This window comes from Arvicanthis niloticus, chromosome 11 (assembly GCF_011762505.2).
Source record: "Arvicanthis niloticus isolate mArvNil1 chromosome 11, mArvNil1.pat.X, whole genome shotgun sequence".
In the NCBI taxonomy this organism is placed as follows: domain Eukaryota; kingdom Metazoa; phylum Chordata; class Mammalia; order Rodentia; family Muridae; genus Arvicanthis; species Arvicanthis niloticus.
This window is the reverse complement of record NC_047668.1, coordinates 31396366-31421060: the sequence shown is the minus strand read 5'-3', so window position 1 is coordinate 31421060 and position 24695 is coordinate 31396366. Positions and strand designations below refer to the sequence as shown.

Genomic DNA, 24695 nt, shown 5'->3' with positions numbered 1-24695 from the left:
GATTCTTCCATGTTGTAGCATATGTCAGAATTTTTCTCCTTTCAAAAGCCGTCACATACATTGACACACATGTGTGTATGTTCACCTTCCCTATCCCCTAGTAACCTTTGCATGTCCACATATTCTCTAAGGAATCATAGGTTGCTTCTCTAGTTTAGTTAGTATAAGTCAGGTTGCAGTGTGTATAGTTGTATAGTAGCTGTTTAATATATGATGCCCAGCTCTGTTAGGTATGTAATAGTAAGTGGACTTAGTGGATCATGATAAGGTTTTGTACTATTGTTTTGAAGACCTGCCATCCTTTTTTTCAGTGACTGTCCCGTTTGACATTTTAGCTAGTTCACTCTCCCAGGCCTTTATTCAGGCTTCCTTTAGAGTTCTGTCAGGCCCTGCCAGTACTTCATGCAGTTGGCTTCCTGTTCTGGTACCTTGCATGTAGTTTAATAATTTAAAGTATTAATATGAATTTTAGATGATTATTTTGCATTCCAATATGAGCTCATTTTTTCTTTTTCTTTAGAAACTATGGAGATAGATTTTTTTTCTTGGAAATAAAAATTGCTTTTCATAACTAATAAACATTTGGGAAACTATTTTTAATTTGATTTAAATTTAATTTAATTTTTAATTTAATTTAATTTATGATTTTTAATCATAGAAGATTCTAGTATGCTTTAAAATTCATTGAGAAACATTACTTTATTGGCCCAGTCCTTGGTAAATGGAGGCAAAAGGATTAGGAGAACAAGGTTGTTAGCTCTATAGCAATTCCACGGCCAGCCTGAGATACATGAGTTCCTGTCTTAAAACAAACATACAAAGATATTATTTTATTGGGAATAAATAATGTAAAATTATATTTATTTGTAAATGAAAAACACAAATTTGTTTAATATCGCATGAAAATTATTTTATATGGTAGACATTTCTAGTAAAAATCCTCAAGTCATCTTTTGTTTGATCAAAGTATATGTGGTTTCATACAATGCTAATCTTAATTTTAATATATCTAGAAAATTTCATGTTATTACTGATTTTATTCTGATTAGTTATTAAATATTAATGAAGAAGTAATGTAAAGTCTCATGAAACATGTTCTCTAGAAATTTTATTATCAAAACATGATACTAAAAAGCTTCAAGTTGAGCATAGTGATTTATGCCTGTGCTCATAAGGGTTAACTAGAAGTTGCAAGCCAGCCTGGACTACTAGTGAAGTTTTTTTTTTTTTTTCTCAGAAACAAATAGAAAAGGCGTTCTCCTGTTTCCTGTGTAACTGTTATTTAACTTAACCAATTTAAAATTACATTTTAACATTACCTATTGACATTAGAGACTTACTAAACCTCTTGCCTTTAATTGTTTTTTATTTTTGAGATTAATATAATTCTATCATTTTCCTTCTTCTCATGTACCCCACCTTGCTACCTTGCTCTTCAAATAAGTGACCTTTTTCTTTAACTGTTGTTACATACATATTTGTATGTACATATACATATACATATACATATACATATATATATTCCTTAATATATAATACAGCCTGATCTTTCTGTATGATGTTACTTGTAGGTGTTTTCAGGGCTGACCATTTGTTATTGGATGACTAGGTGATGTTCTCTTCCCTGGGGAAGACTATTTCCCAATCTCAGCTTTTCTTAGTTGCCTATCGTTCTTTGTGTAGGCTTGAGGACGCATGGGCTTTCTGTAGTGCACTTCAGTATGTGAAATGTAGAGTGCTAGATACTTGAAATTTTACCTTTCTTATTTGTCATGCAATATTGTGAACCTAAAAGTATGGCATTAGTAACTATCTTGCTGTGGCCTCTGTGTGGTAGATTATATGCAGCAAACTGGAGGCCAAGCACATCTCTTCTTTTGGATGACAGTGGAAGGGTACCGGGTCACAGCCCAGCAGCAGCTAGAGGTTCTCTCTAGTCGTCAGAGAGATGGCAAACAGCAGACTAACCAAACCAAAGGTCTTTTAAGAGCAGCAGCTGTTGGAATTTATGAACAGTATTTATCTGAAAAGGTAAGGATTCATTATGGACACCATTTTCTACCTTAGGCAGTCTCACTCATAATAATTTTGTGTGATCCTAAACTGGGCATGACAGCTTCCTGAGGATAATCTTCCTGTGTATTTTTATTCTCATTGTTCAAGAGAGGAATCCAATGTTTATAAAATCAAATAAATATGTCCAAGGTCATGGAAATACTAAACGAGTAAGTCCAAACTGGTAGTCACTTTAGATTCAAGAACATGATGGATGGAAATGAGGACACAGAGATAAAATATGTGAAAGTAAGCAGAAGAGAGCTGCAGACGGACCTTAGCGTACAGCACCAGTCTAGCTTGCACAGGCCTTCATTTCAGTCCCAGTACCATATAAAAAGAAAGACAAGATTCTGTATCTGCATTTGTAGCATATGTTTAGAAAGTTCTAGTAACAGATTCGTCTTTCAGATTTAGTTTGTTCCCATATCATATTGGCACTTGGTACAACATTGGTTACTAGAATAAATTTCAGGTAATGTTAATTATTCAGAAGGATTACCTGGTGACAAATCAGTGAGTCATACAATACTTAACATTCTTAACTGCTCATTGCTTGACTGATTTAACTCCTGATGACTGACAGTGCATCCTGTGTGCCAAACTCTACCAGTATGTCTTATGTAAATCTTTATTAATCCTTAATAGAGATCTTGAATAACCTTATGTAGAATTATCTCCATTTTTCCAGTTGGGGAATAAGGCCTAGCAAGAGGAAATTTGCTCAATAAAAATCAATAATTAAATCTACCTGCCAGGGCTGGAGAAAGGCTTAGGGTATAGAAGCACTAGCTTCTTTTCCAGGGAACCTAGATCTGTCTACAGCACCCACAGGGCGGCCCTCAATTGCCTGTCAGTCCAGTTTTAAGGGGTACAACACCGTCTTCTGAACTCTTTGGGCACCAGGAACACCTGTGATACACAGAACAACAACAAAAAAAATACTTAGACATTTAAAGTAAATAACTCTTAAAAAAGGAAAAAAAAATCTTTGTTCATCTTCTGCATTCTATAGAATGGACAAAACGCTACAGCTGTCTTTTAGCTTTCTTAAACATTGAAGTTTCATTTAGAAACCAGTGATCTGATCTGGTTACTTAAAGTGATATGATTTCCTTATTAGCTCCTGTTAGTACTTACTTATATTTAGAAATTACAAAGAACATTTTTTTCTTTTAGGCATCTCCAAGAGTTATTGTTGATGACTATTTAGTAGCAAAATTAGCAGATACTTTGAATCATGAAGATCCAACTCCAGAAATCTTTGATGACATACAAAGAAAGGTACTAACAGATTGTTTCTTGAAAAAATATTTCTGTTTGCATACACATTTTTTTTGAAAAGTAGAATAGTTACTAACATGATGTTAGGGTAGTAATAACTTAATTACAGAAATGTGGATGACTTTTCTATTTCCTTAAATGGTCAATGAGAAACATTTCTATTTTGAGTTGCTTTGTTTGAGTCTGAAGTAAGAGCCAGATAGTGAGTAGTCTTAGAATTCAGTAATTAGTAGGGTGTGTCTGTGTGCATGTGCGTGTGTGTGCATATATATTTGTGTGTATATATATATGTATATATACATATATATGTATACATATGCCTTAAACCTCATCTTAATATAAGTCTTCAAAATACGTATTTGTTTCTTAGAAAGTACTTCCTAGAGCATAAAAATGGTGTAATTTTATATAGCATATTAAGGTAGGACCCTTTTTGTCATTGGAAGGTACAGAATATTATATCATTAGTTGTTATACCATCTTATTATTGATACTTTTTAAATGTGTATTGTAGAAAAAAGTCATTGAAGCTTTTGGAATACTGTAGTAAAAACATTAAGTAACGTGCGTTAACTTTGAATACCTAAATTATTCTAACAGGTATATGAATTGATGCTACGAGATGAAAGATTTTATCCTTCCTTCAGGCAGAATGCGCTTTATGTGCGGATGCTAGCTGAGCTTGATATGTTAAAAGATCCTAGTTTCAGAGGATCAGATGATGGGGACGGAGGTAAGGTAGAAAGTGCTCGTATTATGTCTCAGTGTACATTCTGATTACCAATGACCTTTGAAACATCATGAAAGATGAATGTTTTTAAACCCTAAATATAAATTGTAGTATATTTTAAAATATATAAATGAATGTAGGAGTAACAGTGTTTTCTTAATGTAAGTCAGCCAAAATATTTTTGTGATGATTTCTCTTTTGCTAATAATTGATCCTGTTGTATGACAGGTAGTGTAATTGAGAGTGATAACTGAGAAGAGAAGAAGTGCCTCTGAGAGTGTGCCAGGCTGGAGAGGCATGGACAGGGTTAGAGCTGCTTCTCTTCAATTGTGTCATTTTCTATTGCTCACTCAGTATGGGTGAGGCTTTACTTGAAGTGTCCAGGTCAGCTGTTTCTAGCTTTTATTTTTTTTCCAAATGATGATCCTGAGAATGCAGTGGACTCGTGTGACATGTTCTACTGAGACGTTAAAGGCAGGGCCTTTAGGCTCACCCTCCTTCCACTCATCACCACTGTGTGAGCAACTTATTTGCTGCCAGCCTCCTTTTTGTCAGTTGTCAGTCCAGAGTGATAGCCATCATCAATTCTGTTTGTTAAAATGCCCTATGAGTTAAAGCACCGCCATAGTTATGTAAGTGAAAAGGAATGGATTCTGGTGGAGCAAGAGGCCTTCAAACACAAACTCCTAAATCCAGTGGTCACTTTACTGTGATTCCATTCATAGACTATGCTAAGGACCAATTAGCTATCTGATTTTGAACTTTCTAGTATGTTTTAAATAAGTAAGCAGTGTAAAGATAAAGGAAGTTGGAATATTTAAATGGACTAATTATTGTAAGAAAGTCTTTTGAGTATGAATGTTTACTTTTCCATAAGCTTTTTGGACAAGATCATTCAAAAACAGAGATAAAGTGGTACGCAAGCTTTAATTATGATTGTATAGTTAAGGAAGTTTATTTTTTGAAATGTAATTTGTTTTGCAGGGTGAGGTTTAGTAAATCTGTACAGTTTACCTGTATTTCTTATCACTGCTGGAAAATGTTAGATGTTTTATGAAGTTTGCAAAAGCATCTGTCAAGTTACCATATTAAAATAACTATTGTAAAGTATTTATTTGTATTCATTTCATCCATTTGGAATTTTTGTTGTTGTTGTTAATTTTGAAGTGAATTTTTTGTGTAATCCTGAATGGAATGAGATAAATTGAGTCATGGTCAAGTAATCTAAGTGCTATGTGAGGCTGCTAGTAGTACCTGTACATTCTATGTGAATAGAACTGGCTTACTGGTTCAGTTCATTTTTCTAGCCTTTGAATCCAAATATTATACTTTAAAACATAAATTAGGTTAAGATACTTTGAATTGGCTTTGTTCTGAAGTATATGCTCTTCTCTCATGTGTCACTTATTGAGTGACTTCACATTAAATCACTGATTGTAGTTTGTAATTACAGTGTGTGTGTGTGTGTGTGTGTGTGTGTGTGTATGCGCTTGTGAGAGACACATGTTAAGGTCAGGGTACTACTTGGCAGATCAGTTCTCTCCTTTCAACTTGTACCCATCAATGTTAATCTGCTAAGGCATCTAGTTGTCCACATTTTAGGATGTTTTATTGCTTTCTAACACTTTCCTATCTTAACTGGTAGATTTTTCTACATTTTACACATAAAAAATATTCAGTTGTGAAAGCCAAATTATATTAGAGAAATAGTATGGTATGAAATGATTTTAAATGTCTGTCAGCTTTATTGTTTTTTATAGTTAGATTCTAGACCCCCAGGTCTAGCATCTCAAGTTGTCTTCTTTCTGTTTAGTTTTCTCTATACTACTACTTATTTTTAAAACTTTACTTTGCTGGCAAGGATTAGGAGGTTGCCAGACCACAGAATGGGTAGGAAACATTTAATTCCGTAAGGAGGACAGCAACATATTTATTTACCTTAAGAATTATGTGATTATAAACCAAAGATGACATTCCTAGATGAAATTTTCTGTATTTTTTTTTGGGGGGGTGGGGGGAGGGTCAAAGGTTTGAGGAACTAAGAAGTGTTCTTTTATAACATTATCTAGAATAGAGGGCTATACCAGCTACCCCTTTCAGAATTGTACCAGTAATTCAGTCTTTTTGAAGATTCATTTAAAAAAATTAAATTTATAAATTTAATAAGATCTGGAAAAGGTACATTAACTTTAAACTGTATGTGAATAGTGTTTTAGCATAGCCTTTTCTTTTGTTTTTTAGCAGAGACATCTTAATTGAAAGTTTAATTTGCTTAGATATATAATAAAACCCAAGGAGAAAGAATAGCAGATTTCTGCTTGTTAATAATCTTTGACTGCTTTGCTTTTGTTCATTTATGTATTTTTTGTTCTTATTCTAACATTTACATTTTCTTCCAAGGTGTAAAACATGCGTCCATATAATTTCCAAGTCAGCTTACAAAGCAGTGAGGCTCCTGGCACCTGTGCTTGCTTCTCCTTTACTATCTCTGACTGTGCCTCTGCCTCTTTACAGGCACCCAGCTTCAGGCCCAGCTAGTTTCCTAACATTTTTTACAAAACAAAACCAACAGAACTGTTTTCTCATCATCACTACTTACTTAAATATCATTGCATACAAAGAACTTCAGAGTCTAGGCTTCAGTGTCTTTATGCCAAATCTATGAGGAAACAATGGACTATTAGAGTCTTTAAAAACCAGTGTATCTGTATCTCACACTGAAGACTGATACTATTTATATCATTTCTTAGTCTCTGTAATTACCTAATGGCTTCCCCTCTGAGTTCTCGCCATATGCTTGCCTTGCATTAAACAATATCATACTGATCCATGAGAAGAAGTGTAAAAAATGATTACTAATTGTTACTTGGTACTTGAATGTGAGTTTGTTTGTTTGCACCTGTCAGGTATATATTTTTTATTTAAATGCCTGATTGGCTTGGAGATTGAAGAGGTTAGATATTTAATTTTGTTACTCTGATTATATATGACCTGTGTTATTGATATTTAAACTTTATATAAACAACAGTTTTATAAATTTTTGTTAGGGTTTTTTTTTTGCTTCTATGTATTAAGTTGTAGTTTTCTTTTATAGAATCTTTTAATGGATCTCCTACAGGAAGCATAAATTTGGTAAGTACTAATTATGGATATTTTAATTAGTAAAGTAACTCAAAAATAATGTGACAGGTTTCTGATATATGTAAATAAATGGCATTAGAAGTCTCAATTTACTCCTTAGAATAAAAAGACATTGTGGCTACAAACTTTAAAAGGCTTATGTGACTTTGAATTTTCATTTTTAAGAAATGTGATTAGGTCATACCTGCCTAGCTGCAGTTACATTTTATAGAGGAATTGATTTGTTTACCCCAGCACTTTGGAGGCAGAGGCAGGCATCTCTGTGATCTGGAGGCCCGCCTGATCTACATAGTGAGTTCCTGCTAGCTAGGGACCAAAGATAGTGAGACCGTATCTTTAAAAGAAAAAATGGCAATTAAATTTCATCATTTTTAAATACTATATTCATATATTCATTATCTTTAAAACTTTAAATCACTTCTCTTTCTTTTTTTTTTTTTTTAAGATTTATTTATTTATTACATATATGTGGATATATTGTCACTGTCTTTAGACACATCAGAAGGTGGCATCGGATACCCATTACAGATGGTTGTGAGCCACCGTGTGGTTGTTGGGAATTGAACTCAGGACTTCTGGAAGAGCAGTCAGTGCTCTTAACAGCTGAGCCATCTTTCCAGCCCCTCTTACTTTCAAAAGAAATACTAAGTTGTTGGGATAGCCTACAACTTAGCTGCTGTTGTGTTGCTATGAAGAGACACCATGATCAAGTTAACTCTTAGAAGAAAACATTTGAGGGCTTGGTTCTAGCTGGCTTCATAGGCTTAGTCCATTATCATTATGAGGGGAATTGGGGCATCAAAAAGGCAGACATAGTGCTGGAGGAGTAGCTGAGAGCTACAACTTGATCTTCAGACAAAGAGACTGACTGCTGTGGGCTCTGAAACCTCGGAGCCTACCCCACAGACACACATCCTCTAGTAAAGCCACACCTCCTGCTCCTTCCCAAACAGTTGACCATCTGGGAACTAAGCTTGCAAACATATGTCTATGGGGGACATTCTCATTTAAACTACCACATATCTATTCAAGTGTGCATCAAAACAATTTGGTCATTCCAAAAAAACCATTTTTTATTCAGAATTTTATAGCAATAATATCTTATTATTTAGATTAAGAATGTTAGGTTTTTAGCCTATAAACTCCAATGGTAATATTTGATGTTCCTTTCAATAATGAACACATTCTTTCTCTCATACATCTGCTCTTGCCATTGGATAACTTATTTCATAAAATACTGTTAGAGGAAGAAATACTATGTACTCTGAACTATTCAGTTCATAGTTAAGCTGGGTTGGGGAGATAGAGAAGGCAGAGACATAAAGGATGGCTTTTCAAAATTACTTTTCTCTCCCTTTCTCCTAATTTTTCTTTAATAATTTCAGAGGTTTATTGTGACTTGTACTGTGTTTAGAGATTTATTGTCTTGTTCTGGCAACTGTATGGTTTCTTATTTGAAAATAACCCCAGTAAGTAAATGGCTTTCTCTTATGTACAGGATAACTCTTACAAAACAACTAAAGCAAGTCAGCAGCCATAGGCATGCGAGAGTCTGTGTAATTGTTAAATACTTCCCTAAATCATTTATATTTATTTGTTATAATCTCAAAATGTCATATGAAAGGGAATTTCTTTTAGAGCCTTCAGTGTTAGCAATAATTTTCATTTTATGTATATAAACTTTGTAAATATTAGAATATTCATATTTATAGTGTTTATACACATGTTTAAACCGTTAAAATATGATGTTTGCTCCATCTCTGAAGTAGGAGGTTTTACAAGAGAGATCCAGAAATCGCTAGATCAAAAATCATATTGGAAATCAATGATTTGAAGTGTGTGAAACTGTTTTTAATGCCATATAATCTTGAAAACGGGAATCAAAGAATGAGTAGTTGTTATGGCTGACATCTGTTAAGGTTTCACCTGGGCTAGACTTAATTATCTGATTCTGTTACGAAACATGACCAGAGAAGTACTGAAGACCACCATCGTGGAATTACATTTTGTTTTTCTTAAACATTAGTTGTCAGTAAAAACTTGTTTTAGTTTTCTTTGTGGAATGTATTTGCTGTATACAATGACTTTGTGTCGAATGGATGACTGCATTTAACTCATTTACATTATACTCACTAATAACTTGCAGTATTGTATTAGGGGTCTGAGACAAGATAATGAGATATGTGCATCTAAAGTAGATAGATAGTATCTATGTGCTAAGGTTCCCAAGTGCCAGGAGCACAGGAATATAGCTTTCTTATGTAGCTCCTTCATTGTAAATGAGAGCATGATAGTAAAAGATGGGGTGGTGGAGCACATACTATAAAAGGTATGTGAGGAGATATGAATGGTGGACATGTAGTTTACAATTCTTAATATTTTTCCTGTAATATTTTGTTCCCTAATTGTTTCTTGAAGTCTTTAGATGACCTTTCAAGTGTGACTTCTGATGATTCTGTACAACTTCATGCCTACATTTCAGACACTGGTAAGAGACTTTGTAGAAACCACTACTTTTAAATATGGGTTGTTGTTATATCCCTGTTATTTTTACATTCATTATTGCATTCAGTTTGATTTATGATTATAGTTTCTATTTTTTTTCTTGAGGCACATTCTTCATTAAGTCCTGTAATGTTTGGTTGCTTGTATATTTGGATATTTTTTTTTCTGAGGTGGCCCCTGCCCTGTTCGCATTTGAAAATGCTTCTATAAGCCACTCTTTTCTTTTTTGTGCTTGAATGTTGCTGATAATTTCCTAATTTCCATGTGTTTTTTTTTTTTTAATGGAGATCTCTGATCTGTGTTTGCTTTCATGCACTCAAGTGTTAGCATCGATACCAAGGGCAGATAGAATAGGCCACATTCTTCACAGAATTTCACCTATATTTTAATGGATTGAGTAACCTAGGACTCTGCACTAGGCAAAGACAGACAGACAGACAGACAGACAGACAGACAGACCATCAAAAATAAATACATAAAATAAAATCTTTATCATGATCATCAGCTTAAAAATGTTAACCAGTATTAGAAATTACAGTTTTCTTCCCTGGCCTCTCACAGTTCCCAGAGTATAGAAGTGTTTTTGCTATACCTACATGCAGAATTATACAGCTACATGCATTAAATTTTACTTAGTTTACATTTTAAATAGTGAAAAGAGACTTTGATATATAAGTCTAGTTTTAAAATAATGTACATTTTTTAAAGTGGCTTTGCTTTCTTGTAAGTTTTAATGGCGCTAGAGATGCATTTTATACTTTTTTGTCTGCTAGACTTCTTGACTAAGTTATTTGTCAGTTGTTCTATACCTTTTATATATAGTGAATATATCTATTACTGTCCTTTCAGAAGTCACATTGTTAATTAAATTTCAGAGCACATTGTTAATTAAAGTAGAGGTCTTGTTATTTTTTTCTTTAATTTTTGGCGTAATTCTTTATTTTTTTCCTCCATAAATTTTTAAAGATTTGAAAGTCTCCACATTCTTTGGCGGCTTTTCTTCTAATTTTAAGGATGTCTATTTATATATTAATCTTAATTTCTTAAGAATATTAAATTTTATATCATATAAGAAAATATTCCTGTCCATATCTCTGGTGTTAATATTTCTCTTTTTAGGCTGTTCTGATTTTCTAGTTGTTTTATTTTTCAACAGTATACTATTTTTTATGACATAAAAGCATAAGTCAAAATGGTTTTTAATAAATTGCTTTTTCTCTCATTCAAACATATAGAAATTCTGGGGAAGCAACATTATATAGTAAAGTTAAAACACAGTTGCCTGAGCTCAAACTGCTCATTCTTTAACTTCAGTTACATGAACTCCTGTGAGGTTTCTATGGGAATTTCTTCATTTGTCAAGAGGAACCTGTATAAAAATGCCTATCTTGTGGGATAGCTATAGGTCTGTCTAATTACACTAGCAATTGCTTATGTATGGCAGGCATCATATATGGGTGCTAATTAAAGAATTTTTCCAATTGGACACTGATTCATGGTCTCGTGTCTTTAACATTTTTGTTACTGAAGATGAAAACTACAATCCAGTGCCTTGCTGGTCCAAGATTGGTCAATGACCTCTAGTGTCTACTTTCGTCAAGAAATCGTTATTTAAAAATACCAACTAGCTACATGTGATTAACAGGATGAAGTTGATTTAAATTTGGTAAATTAATTTTTTGCATAGTCATGTGTATATGGCTTCTGTGAGTAACATTGGCCTTATTAAAACAAAATATTCTAGTTCTGTCTCCATCTTCTTAAAATTTATAAAATACTATAGCTTCTTCTTTTCCTTTAAAATCAAATTATTTGTTATCTGTATTTGAAAACATTGACTTCATTTTTCTTCTTGTTGTACATGTCCCTGGGTAGGCTCTTCTCCTCACAGCTTGTGACAGATCTGGATGATCCTTTTCAAAAGTACTTCAATACATATTCTCTCTCTCTTCTCCATTCCTTGGCATTCTTCTTGTCCTTATTAATTAGTAGTGATGGTGAGCTACTCAATTGGCTTCTATATTACCTTTTCCAAACATGTCCTGATCAAAATTGATAAAACCATTTCTTTATTGATCTGTCAACAGTACTTAGAACAGCTAAACTTTTAACTTGATGAAAAATGTGTCTATGATTCTATCTGCTTGAATCTGTATGAAAAAGTTGACAGTAAAATGTTAGCAGTGAATAGAGCTAAAATATGTGTGTAAAATGTGATGACCAAAGTATTTTTATTATTAATATTATCATCAGTATAGTTATCATTAACCAAACAAAAATATTGGTAATATATATGAGGAAGAAAAGCAAATTTTAAGTAGGAAGGGAAATTTTTGAAAAGTTACTGTGAATAGTTAGAATGAGTTCATGTGTATTTGCTAATATAGATATCTACTTTTTATGTTATTGAAATAATTTACTAAGAAAGTACAGAGAAACTGCTCTGCTGGTTGATTAGAAGACAGAAGAACATTTACCTCTAAAACCTCTCCTCTTTTTTTTTGTATTCACAATTATAGGTCACTGCAATCTATCATTATATCATTCTTAGACTTTTGGCTAATATAATAGTCTAAGCAGCCACAATGCCTCCCACACATGGCAGTGTTATAAAATAGCTGAAGCAGTCAGTATCCAGGCACGACAAGTCATGAGGAAAACTAAGTTCTGGGAAGTGAAGGAGCAGAGACGCCTAGAGGAGATAGAAACAGGAGACTATCTTGGTTTTGATGACATTTTTATGCCCTCAGGTTTAGAAAAAGCAGAACTGTGTTCTTAAAACTTAGTATCATAAAGGACAGGTTGACATGAAGCAAGAACTAGGAAACTTGTTACAAATTCAGGCGTGAAGACTGAAGACTGTGAGGACTCCAGTAGGGAACTGTATTTGATATCCACAGAAAGGCGAAGCCTCAGTTTGCTCTAACCTGAGTGCAACTGCAGTTTACTGTCTCTAGTTATCATGTACCCCATGGTCTCAACTCAGACAGGTAATACAGTTTCTCTTCAGAAGTCATGGCTATGAATTTGCAGACCTCTTCAGGTAGCAGAAACGCCCTGTTGTTTTACATAAAGTTCTAGAGTATTTATATGTGACCTATGCATATCCTCCCGTTTACATTGAACCATCTCTAGAATGGTATATAACCCATTGCAGTGAAATGCTGTGTAAACAATTGATGACTAGAGAATATATATTGACTAGAGAATAAGAGAAAGAAAAAAAAAAAGGTTGTACATATTAGTACAAGCACATTTAAAACTATTTTCGAAGATCAGTTGGCTGATTCTAGGAGGGCCGACTGTGTGAAAACTGCATACAGTGGTACCAGCGGTCCTGCTGTGTCTTTTTATAAGTACACAACACTCAGATGGCTAAGGTGGAAAGTGCAATTTACAAAATAGCTCCAGGAAGAAATGAGAGTCACAGTAAGGGAAAGTACTGTTTTTGAGAAATCAGAAATGACAGTTTTAATAGTACTTAAATATGTTGAAAATTATGCAGAAAAAGAAATTCTAAGACAAACACAAAAAGGACCATAAAAATGTAAAATAAAAAATACAGTGATTGAAATTAAGATGAATGCCTAGTTTAAGACCTGGAGCAGGGTAAACGCCGTGATGTCTGCCACACAAGGCAATAGGATAGAGTAGCTGGCGGAAGGACGAAGTGTAGAGATGCCATCCATAGGCTTTGAGGAGACGTGATGACTCGGTTGGTAAAGTGTGGGATCCATGTGCGATCCCAGCACTGCAGCCTGCCCCCATGGACCTAGTGTTGGGCAGATAGAGACAGGAGTGTCCCTGAGGCTTGTCGGTTAACTAGTCTAGTCAATTCTGTGGACAACTCCAAGTTCTGTGAGACACTGAGAAAGATCCTGATGTTGATATATTGTATTATTCTGCATGCATATCCACACATGCCTATTACATGCTTGCTCATCTACATTCATATGCACACCTGATAGATAGGAAAAGGAAGCAACAAGGTTTTGGAGACCGAGAGCAGTAATTCTCAACCTGTGGGTCACAGTGCCCATAGGATTCTCATGTCAGATATTCTGCATATCACAAATTTACATTATGCTTCATAACAGTACCAGAGTTTCAGTTATAAAGTAGCAACAAAATAATTTTATGTTTGGTGTTAACACAACTTGAGGAATCATACAATAAAGGGTTACAGCTTTGAAAGTTGAAAACCACTAACCCTATTATGAAATGGAAAACAAGCATAGAAAGACAAGAACATAATTCAGAGCTTCTTTATCTAAGAGTAGCAAGATCAGAAACAAAAAATATTTCGCTTTTAAAGGCTCCCTGGCTTGTTTGGTATGTGGAAAAATTCTGTGGAATTTTTTTGTCCTGCTGTTGCTAAATTGCCAGTGTAAAGTACATTTGTGAATTGCTCAATGTTATCTGAGAACAGAATTACCAGGAGATAAGCTTTACCCTGTGGTTGTTTTGTTGTTGTTTAGTTGAACAGGTTTTAGTTAAGTATAAAGGAACGGTAAAAGCTTGTTGTTTGGTTTCTGGGTTTCCTGATGTATGAAATTTAGGAGACTATACTATTTCATTCTGAGCAGTGCTGTGGTAACATTCCTGATAAGGAATAAAAGCTCTTGGAAAGAGAATTCAATGTAGACACCAATTCATGGTTAGTGCCTTCATAAAACTTTGAGCATGCTTTATGTTGTAGTCATTATTTATAATACCATAAGCATGTGCACATAGAGGATAGGAATCTGTTTTATCCTTTGCTGCCGTTCTTTTGTCTCAGTCTGTCATTTCAAATTCTTCATTTCATGTTGTCTTTTTTGTTTGTTTTTGTTCTTCATCTCCCTCCTTTTTGTGTCTTGTTCCTCTTCATTTTGTTTGAAATGACTAGTATATGCTGACTATGACCCATATGCTGTGGCAGGCGTTTGTAATGATCATGGCAAGACATATGCACTATATGCCATCACTGTACACCGGCGCAACCTCAACACTGAGGAGATGTGGAAAACCTATCGGCGTTATAGTGACTTCCATGACTTCCACATGAGAATCACTGAGCAGGTAATGAGGTTTGTAAAGCTTGTGGCCAAGCTTGTGGCCTTTACACTATTTCTTGGTTCAGCTTTGATTCTACATTTCTCTAAGGATGTTCATATTATATAAAGATATTGATATTTTATATACTTGGCATAATTGGGGACATGGTTTTGAGCAGTGAACCACTAAATGAGATGTGGAAACTCGAACCAATCTAATTCATTGTGGAGTAACAACAAAGCACTGGTGATAAGTTAAATGAAGGTATATCTCTGGTCTGTGAGAAAAAGGCAAGTGGGTGGAGGGAAGGGAGGAAGGGTCTATGCTTTGAGAGGAGTTGCCTTGCAGCAGGGAAGGAGACTGCTCTATCTCATTTGAACACAGTGGTGGCTTTCGGAGGCTTAATTCAGAGCTATCTTTATTTTGAATGGTACGTTCATCCAACAATGTTCCTAAGCCTGGATCCTTTGCTTAAATTATTTTGAACCACAGTCTAAAATGAACCTGACATTAACCAAATACTGTTTTAAATTCTTACTAATTTTAATCTTGTTTTATAGAAGTAAATATAAAGATTTTTAAAGTTAAATGAAAAGAAACTGTTTCTTCCTATTTTTGATAAGGATTTTTTTTCCCTTAACTTAGAAGAAAACAATAGCAGATGGAAAAGATAATCTGTGGAGCTTGGTTTACTCCTGAAAGTCTTGATTGATTCAAAATTTTAGTTGTATGAGTAGTATCAAGTCAATAAGAAAAGATAGCACATAGTTAGATTTCAAATGACATACTGTAGAAATCAGAAAATATTCTTTTCACTTAATATATTCAGAAAAATATGGTTGGTATCATGATAATCTCATTAAAATATTCTGCAGCCTGTGTAAGATAGACTAACAGCCTTAAAATGATTAAAAACAAGAGGTCTTGATGGACTTCTGCCCCACTAACAGCATTCTTTTAAGGATACTGTCTTTGGTGTGTCCTTTCATTTATACGTTTTAGTGTTCATGGATCTTTTCTTTATGCTTAGCTTGGTTTCTCTGTAGATAATGAGTTTCCCGCTCACATTGGAGGAAAAGTACTTAGTTTATCGTGCCTAAAAGCACAAAGCCCATTTTGCTCCTCTTTCAACACTCACCCAATCATGAGTTCTTAAAAATTATATATGGCCAAGAATTGTTTCACTAAGTACAAATTAATAGGAATTTGAATTTATAGGACATTTTCTCTGTATAAATACTTGTAATTTTTTCTCTTAACACAAATAAATGTTAACTAAGCAGTATTTAAAGATGAAATGATTTTAAAATTGGCTTCATTTTGTTTAATTTAGTAATGTTCTTTTTATCAATCTAAATAAATGAGTATAAAAATCATTTGTTTTCTTTAAAGACCTTAATAGTCTTATATTTATAGACAAGGTAAATAAACTAAAAGTTAAGAATTTAATGTTACATGCATTTTAAAATGGCCTGAACTGCCCATTCATTTATTTGAGAAGTTTTTATTAAGTTTTTCCTGTGTGCCTGACTCTTCTTAGTTCTAGGAAAATAACAGTGTACCAGACAGGCAGACTCTATATATGTTTGTGTAGATACTGCGCATTTCTGTTTCCCCTTGTAAAATCTGTGTACGTGCACAAACACACTGATGCCAATGATGATATTAAATGGTCATTATTCAAATGAGTAAGAAATTTATGTGTTTGAGTATCAACACATTTTGAATTTTTCTTAACATAATTTCAAACCTATTTCATCAAACTTTTAGTGGTTTATTAAGAATCTAAACTTGATGCAATTCCAAAAGCTGAAAGTCTTAAGATCAGGTGTTAAAAAGTTTGGTGTCTCCTAAGGCTTCTCAGTTGTTTCAGGCAAGAAAATGGCCTCTTACCTTTATGTGTGCATTCCTGGTGTGAGCTGTGAGTATAGCACAGAGTCAGGCTAACTGACAGCCTAAGCCAGAAGCCTTGGATTAACTTAATTACCTTAATTAATTTAAGACCCTGTCTTAGAAAATGTAATTACAGTATGAGGTAAGGCCTTCCACATGTAAATGTGGGGAAATGTAGTTCAGACCCCTGTTCTTGGTAAGAAAGGATATACTATGCACTCAGAAAAAATGAGTGGGTAATTTAGAGTCATATGCATAAGTAATATTTTAGGAAATTGTCTATCTTTGGAAACAACATAGGATGTTGACTTCCACAAAGTATAATTTTTTTTAAGGCTTTCATAAATAAACCAGAAACTATTTTACATACTGCATTCAAGGAAGACTGTTTCGATTGGCTTTATTTATATGCAAATTTTGAGTTGTCACTACTACTCCATAATTTCATGTACTGCTCCTATCTGCTTTTTCTTCTTGATAATAACTGAACCAAGATTATTATTTACATATATGCTGTACAATGAACTTGTTCACATTTTCATTCTGAATAACCATTAAATTTTTCATTGCATTTAATTGTCGGAATCTTCTAGTTTGGGATGGAAATGATTCTGAACCTCATATATTCTCTCCCTCTTTCTCCTTCTCCCCCCATCTCTCTCTTAATGTCTGCAGCAGGAATTGTTCTTCTTCATAGAGATAATGTATTTTCAACAAAGGATTTAAAAAAAAAAAAAGTTGCTTGTCTCAGTATATGTAATATGGAAAGAGGGAAGAGACTGCCTAAAGTTTCAGGTACTGGCTGTTGGCCAGGCCTTACCCTAGGTCATTCTAGCAATAGTTATAGTAACACCTTGTGCTTGAGAAGGTTGTACCTAATGTTAAGTCTGCAAAGCCTAGACTGCTATATTGCTCTGTATATTTATATTAGAAAGAAAAAAATGTCAGTGACTATTGGGTCTTTTTCATAGTGTAATTTATGAACTTACTTTTTATATGATGATAAGGAAAGGTTATTAATATTTATGCCGAGTTGTAATACAGTTCCTGCCTATAATTGGTAATTTGTTCTTTCTGCTTTTTAAAGATACATATTACAGTGACTATCTTATAGTCACTAATATTAAAATAGTCCCTTAAATTTTAACAAGCTATAATGTCATAACTTTGATTCAAATTTTAATTTCTCAATACTCTTTTCATGAGTCAAATGGTTGCTAAGAAAAGTATTAGTGCTTTACTATGAAATTTTGACTAATCTGAAAATTAGAACACCGAAATGAAACTTGATATGGCTGAATGCCCATTTTCACCAGTTACCTATCTTTATTCTCCATGGCCAAGTTCTTATGATAAAAAGGGTAACTGTGTTTTGGGCTTTGTGGACAATGTGATTGTGATGTTTTGTTTAATGTAAGAAAATATGGCCCCAAATTTTCTGAAGATACTTTGACATGTGTGGAAATTGTTTCTCTTAAAAAGAGAAGTATTGAATGTATTTTGTCTTCTAGTTTGAAAATCTGTCAAGCATATTGAAGCTTCCTGGTAAAAAGACTTTTAACAATATGGATAGAGATTTCTTAGAAAAGAGGAAAAAGGATTTAAATGCCTATTTGCAGGTAAGACCATTTTAGTGTTTTTACAGCACACAGGTAGAGTAGATCTTTACTGAGTTGTTTGGTGCATCATGTGTGTGGCACGCCTGTGATCCTGTGCCCCCATATCCAGTCTGATTAGCAGTGAGAACAACACAACTGAATATTGTAGCTCGTTGTAACTGTGGACGAGTAACTAATTTTAGTAATGTATCTTATTTGACATGTAGTCTTTTAAGTAGTGTATTTATTGTTTCCGTATTTAATGTTAAACTTAGACATTTTCTTTTAAGCACTCAAGACTTATGCTTATTTGTGTTTAGATGAGTATGTGTAACTATGTTTCAGGTTATTATAACTAGATATATAGTATGGTGACCCAACAGTTAAATGCTTATAATTTAATACATAAGAACTTTTTAGGTTACCACAAAACCTAGTGCATTTTTGTTCCCAGAATAGTTCAAAAGAGAAATGGAGCTGAAGATGTTTCCTGGGTCCATCGTCTTAGTCATAACATGCTTTCATAGAAATAACATAAGTTACATGTTGTGTAGGCTGCTCAAATGCCTAGAGGTACATTTTACACCTGAATACCCAAAACCCAGGTAGAGTAGTGAAGCTTTTCCATTCATCCTAGTAAGTGGGTTGTAATGTCTTTGCATATCTTAGAAAGGTATCCTCCCAGTTGACAGTGCTCCATTCTTTAGCTTCCTGTATTCTACAAAAGGACTCAGCTGACTGCAGCAGGAAACCACCTATGTGAGACCATGGATTTATATCTGTGGCCTGTAGCTGCTATTTGTTGGTTTGTTTGTTTGTTTGTTTGTTTTTTTCACAAGCACCAGATTTAACTAGTTTTAATAGTTGTAATTCGCTGCTGTGTATTGAAAGGCCAGGAGGAGAAGAAAGAGCAGCTGGCTGTCACTCCATTCTTTCTCAGCTGGACACTGCAGTGCATAAGTGCTACATTTATAAAACTTGTTAACCACTTTATTTCAAAAATACTGCAATTTTATTTTATTAAGATCCCTAAAAGTTAATGTTTGTACAGTTGATAAACTGGTGTTTCCCAATTGTGGCACTATAAGTTTATTTTTAAGGGTGGCTGGCTCTCTTGTACTTTTAGCTCCTGCACTCAGTATGTCACCACTTTTGACTTAGAAGCAGCTAAGCTAGATTAGTAAATTCATTTGCATTTGTGAAAGCAGTATGTTTTGGACTTTTTTTTTAACAACACGTGAAAGTTTCTATGTATGTATATCATAAAATCCTATTTTCATTACTCTTAAACTTTAGCAGTATTATATCAACAGCACAGTTTCTAATATGGATAAGCGGTAGAGCCAGAATAATAGAATAAAATTAAAGTATTTTATAAAGTAGAATTATATTCAATGCTATCGTACCATCTTAAGATTTCTTCTTTTCCTTATTAGTTACTCTTGGCTCCTGAAATGATGAAGGCATCCCCGGCGTTGGCCCACTGTGTCTATGATTTCCTTGAGAACAAAGCCTACAGTAAAGGGAAGGGTGATTTTGCTCGAAAGGTAATCATATTATTGAATTTCCTTTAAGAGCTTTCTTGCTTTTTTTTTAATAAAGGAAAATATAGATTTACATATATTTTAAAATGATATGTTAAGTATATCTTGTCATGTTGGCTTAGTTAGTGTATTGATGCCTGGTGTATCCGTAAACACCAAATATGCAAATGAAAGACCACTGACCCAAATCATCATGGCCACATTAATTCGTGCAAGCGATTAAGTAAAGCATGTTTTTTAAAAATTTGTGTACACGGGCTGCTTCTGTCTAAAAGTGGGGTTCAGGAGGTCAACATTGGATGCAGTTTATTGCTGAGGGGTAGGGGATTTCCAAATGGAAGATTTAGCAGACAAAATAGGCAAGTTACAAGGAGCAGAACAGGCATAACAAGTTAGCTATAAGGAAGGACCTTCTGAAACAAGATCATGACTGCAAGGTACTTCTAAGGTAGTCATAGCAATATAACAACAGGGAGTCATAAAAACCTTTCAAAACAAAGATACAGTTGCAAGATGGTTGTAACAGGGTTTTGAAACAAAGACATGGCTGTCTTTTCCTGGAATAGCAGTGCAAACCATTTGCAGTTAAGGTTACAGCAAGATAATAGCCCAATCCTTGAGAAACAGATTTAATCACAAGCAAGAATGAACCTAATTTGTCTTTAGTATAAGATAGCTTTCAAGGCAAACATGGGTACAGGCTGATTCATCATATCTTACATGCAAGCTTACATTATAATCTAGGGGAGCTTAAAAGAAAGAAAACAAGCAATCAGACTTCTAACGTAGTCCATTAAGAAAAGTTTGCCTGAAGTAGGTTACAAGCTATTTATTTATTTATTTATTTATTTATGAGTAGGTAATGTATTTTACTGGGAGGAAATGTGTTTCAGTTGAATTAAAGACAAGAAAAGTGTTAAATAGGATGTTTTCTGAAAGTATTGTTACCTCTTGGGTGAAGTGTTTGTTATTTAAACTGTTTAAGTTAATTTCAAATATGGTTCCAGGCCTGGCTTGGAGTTAAGTGCTGTGTTATCAATAGAAGCCTTATAAACAGTCCTCAGAATCCTGCTTCCTTCTCTGCTGGGGACCGTTAGTGTATTTTTCTTTTTGTTACGTTAGTTTTCTACTTTACTTTAGAATAGTAAAATGTGTGTGTGTGTGTGTGTGTGTGTGTGTACACATATATGCATGCACATATTTTCATGCTTTATTTCTTGAGTAGTTGTATTCAGGTTGCAATCTTCCATGTCAGTAGAGATGTATTACAGTTTTCTATCTTGAAGATATTTGCCTTATTTTCTATTTTATAATTATATTAATTTAAACCATAGAATTGTTAACAGTCTTTGAAGATAAAATAAAATTTTTATGAAATATGCACCATCATTTTAAATAATCAGCAGGAGCACTAGTTGCATATTACATTCTAAATTATTCTAAAGACTCCTCTAAGTAGTCACTAGATTAAATAATTTGCAAACATTTTATGAGAGGCTTTTCTCAGCTTGGCAAATGTCTTAGAAACCATTAAATTTGTCAATTTCTTTTTTAAAAAAAAATCTGTAGAACAAAATAATAGATGGTATAAGTTATAAGCATCCTTTCTCTTCTTGAAGTAACTTTTTACGTAAGGTTATATTAGGGTTTGAAATCATTCTTAGCCATAGTTAGAAGTGTTAAGTTAAAATTCAAAATTGAATGTTATGTTACTAGGTCAGAGAACTGAGTAGAGCTGGTAACTTATATAGACAGCACCTCTATAAATTATGCTGAGGGTGTACTTGTGATAGCCCTCCATGATTTACTCCTGTACCTCATAGTTTTAAAGTTTGTTTCTTTCCTGTCTGTTTTCAGAAACAAATCCTGTTTTAGGGATTTGTTTTAGGTCTGTTTTAAAACAAATTCTGTATTTGTATAAATAATGTAGAATGAACTCTCATACTTGTGAACTTCTGTTTAGTGAATATTATCTTATATTTGAGAGTTGCAATTTCACTATAGTTGCATGTTTTAAATGTGATAGATATTTCATGGATATTCTCATAAGGCATCTCTTAGAATTCTGCATGCCGAGCTGGGCATAGTGGTGCAGGCCCTTAATCCCCACATTCAAGAGGCAGAGACAGGCAGATCTCTGAATTCTAGGCCCAGAGTGGTCTACTGAGAGAGTTCCAGGAAAGCCAGGACTACACAAAGAAACTTATTCTTGAAAAACAAAACAAACAAACAAACAAATGAATTCTCTTTGTGTGTTCTTGACTAACATCGACTATTGCATAAAGCATATCTGCTTTATTGGTTGGCTGTCTCAGTTACTTTTCTATTGTGACAAAACACCATGACCAAGGCAACTTTTATATGAAAGAGTTTATTTGTGGCATGTGGTTTCAGGGGGCTAGAATTCATGGCATCAGGAGCTGAGAGCTTATATCCTGATCTGCAAGTAAGTGATAGCACACTTAATGGTGTAACTCTTTTTAAACCTCAAAACATGTCCCTCTGCTTGTGGAGTCCTCCTTAGTGAATATTATGTTATATTTGAGAGTTGCAGTTTTCTCTATCCTCCAGTCCATAGTTCCTAATCCTTCCCAAACATTTCCAGCAACTGGTGACCAAGTATTCAAAAGTATAGCCCATTCTCTTTCAGGCCACTGGCTCCCATAGGCTTGTGGCCATACATAATGCAGAATGCATTTAGTCTGCTTAATAATCCCCATAGCCTTGCAACACAAAGTCCAAAGTCTATTCTGAGTCTCCAATCTCTTAACTGTAATCCTCTGTAAAAATCAAAAGCAAGTAACATACTTCCAACATACAGTTTCACAGAATATACATTGCCATTCCAAAAGAGAGGATTAGTGGCATAGTGAGGAAAAATAGTAGATCAAAGCACATGTACAACCCAGAGGAAAACTGCCTTTTGTAACTCTAGTTCTATGTCTGTTGTCAAAGGCTTATGGCTCCAGGCTTCAGCTTTGCTGACTGAAGTTTGTAGCAAGCTTCTCTCTCTTTGTTAGTACCATTGTCTTCTGTAGCTTTTTGACCTATGTCTGTCTCATGTTCTGGCAAATGTCTCACCATTTCTTTGGATTATGGTGAAAGTATAGAATAGTTAATTCTATTTGTATCCAGTTCTGTTTGGGAATATATTCAGAATTAAATAAGCAAACAGTGAAGGCTTATATTCCTAACCTAATAGTATCTTCCTCAATCAAATTTTGAAATCATCTATGTGTGTATTAAGATGTGTTTTTAAGGTATACCATGTCAACAGTTTTTTGCTTTTTTTTTTTTTTAAGGGATGACATATTATTGAGTGGAAAATCATTTCATCTTCTCATGGTTGCACTCTCTATTTTCTTAGGCTTCTGAGTTCTGTAACTGGTCTGAGTATAACTTCTTTTTCGCTTTAGATGGACACTTTTGTAAATCCGCTTCGCAACTCTATGAGGAACGTTTCAAATGCAGTCAAATCCCTTCCTGATAGCTTGGCAGAAGGAGTGACAAAAATGTCGGACAACGTGGGCAGAATGTCAGAGAGATTAGGGCAAGACATAAAGCAGTCATTTTTTAAGGTAAAAAGACATTTCCAGTGGCAATTTCCTCTAAAGCAAATTGTTTTTATGTCACTTAAGATATAGTGAGCTTCTCCAAAATTTTCAGACTTATATTCATAAAAAAGAAAAGTTTAAAAGGACAAATTTATGTCAGAAACTGATACTAAAAATCCTTTTATTCATCAGTCTTTGTTGTAGAATTTTAAGAATTCATTTACAATACATATTTAAAATTAGCAAGGTTAATATTTTTTGTCAATTTATTACACTAGGCTATTTTGATTCTTTAATGGTATAGATTCTTTTGCAAATAAATAAGTTATATTTGCAAATAAGTTATAATTAACATATACTGAAATATGACGTCTAATTTCTCCTTATTCAAACAGTAGGGGCTGATGACATCAAAGTAAGAAGTCTTTCACGTGATCAGTGTCTCCACCTTTTCTTAATGTGCATACCTCTGGGTGGTGTAGAAGTTTCCAGAAAGCATTTTTATTTGATTTCTTGATGATGAGATTAGACTAAGTATGTTTGTTTTCAACTTACACTTGTAAAAGAATTTTGACATAGTTTTTTTTCTTTGCAAGGATGCCTTCAAAGCTGTAAATGATAAACCATGAACCTAAAACTTGAGTTGTAGAAGAGTGTCATAGCTGACTCCATCTGAATCTGAATGGCACAGACAGATTTCCTGAAGGCAGATTTTCTTGTGTTTAGAGGCAGTTCCTTTTTTGTTCACCATTATCCTTTCAGGGATGCTTGTTCTTAGCTGCAACTGTGAAAGTGAAACATTGATGTGAGTGTCAGCACTGACGGTCACTCATGTGACCCTGCCCAAAGACGACATTGACCTTCCCAGGCCATACCTGGCCATAGCAGCTTTTCCTGTGTTGCAGGGGGCTTCAGCTGATTCTAGTTTTTCATTCCTTCTTCCTCTTTTCGAATAATGGTTAATTGCTCAAACCTATTAACCTACTTTCAAGAGATCTTAAAAGAAGATTGGAGGTCTGTTTCCTGGGTGTGCTAAGTTCAGAATATAGATCGTTAAGTTTTGTTAATACATTGCATCAATAATCAAATCAAATTCTGATGTTTGTTTTGGGTTATGATGGTGTTAGGATATTTTGCTGTGTTACTGTGTTCACTTTTTTTTTTAAATGTCTAGGTACCTCCTTTAATTACGAAGACTGATTCAGATCCTGAACATTGTCGAGTCTCAGCTCAGCTTGATGATAATGTGAGTTAGTGTTATTCTATAACTTTATTTATGCTGTAATTCAAATCATTTTTGGCAGATTATTTTAATAAATGAGTATATGTTTTATTCATTCAGATTTCCATATTA

The 24695-nt window shown here is 34.0% G+C and overlaps 1 protein-coding gene across 2 annotated transcripts in view; it reads left to right on the top strand.

The window, feature by feature from the left end:
• The window catches only part of Snx13 (sorting nexin 13), a 96904-nt gene that overhangs the window by 60239 nt on the left and 11970 nt on the right, over window positions 1-24695 (top strand). The window contains exons 13-22 of one of the 2 annotated variants that reach the window (XM_034513866.2): window positions 1838-2031; window positions 3235-3339; window positions 3940-4072; window positions 7164-7201; window positions 9629-9698; window positions 14637-14776; window positions 18157-18264; window positions 19680-19790; window positions 23204-23365; window positions 24516-24587. In XM_034513866.2, the coding sequence (XP_034369757.2) occupies window positions 1838-2031; window positions 3235-3339; window positions 3940-4072; window positions 7164-7201; window positions 9629-9698; window positions 14637-14776; window positions 18157-18264; window positions 19680-19790; window positions 23204-23365; window positions 24516-24587 (1133 nt within the window). Of the gene's footprint in view, window positions 1-1837; window positions 2032-3234; window positions 3340-3939; window positions 4073-7163; window positions 7202-9628; window positions 9699-14603; window positions 14777-18156; window positions 18265-19679; window positions 19791-23203; window positions 23366-24515; window positions 24588-24695 lie in introns of both variants that reach the window. The other variant, XM_034513865.2, reaches the window with a different exon arrangement.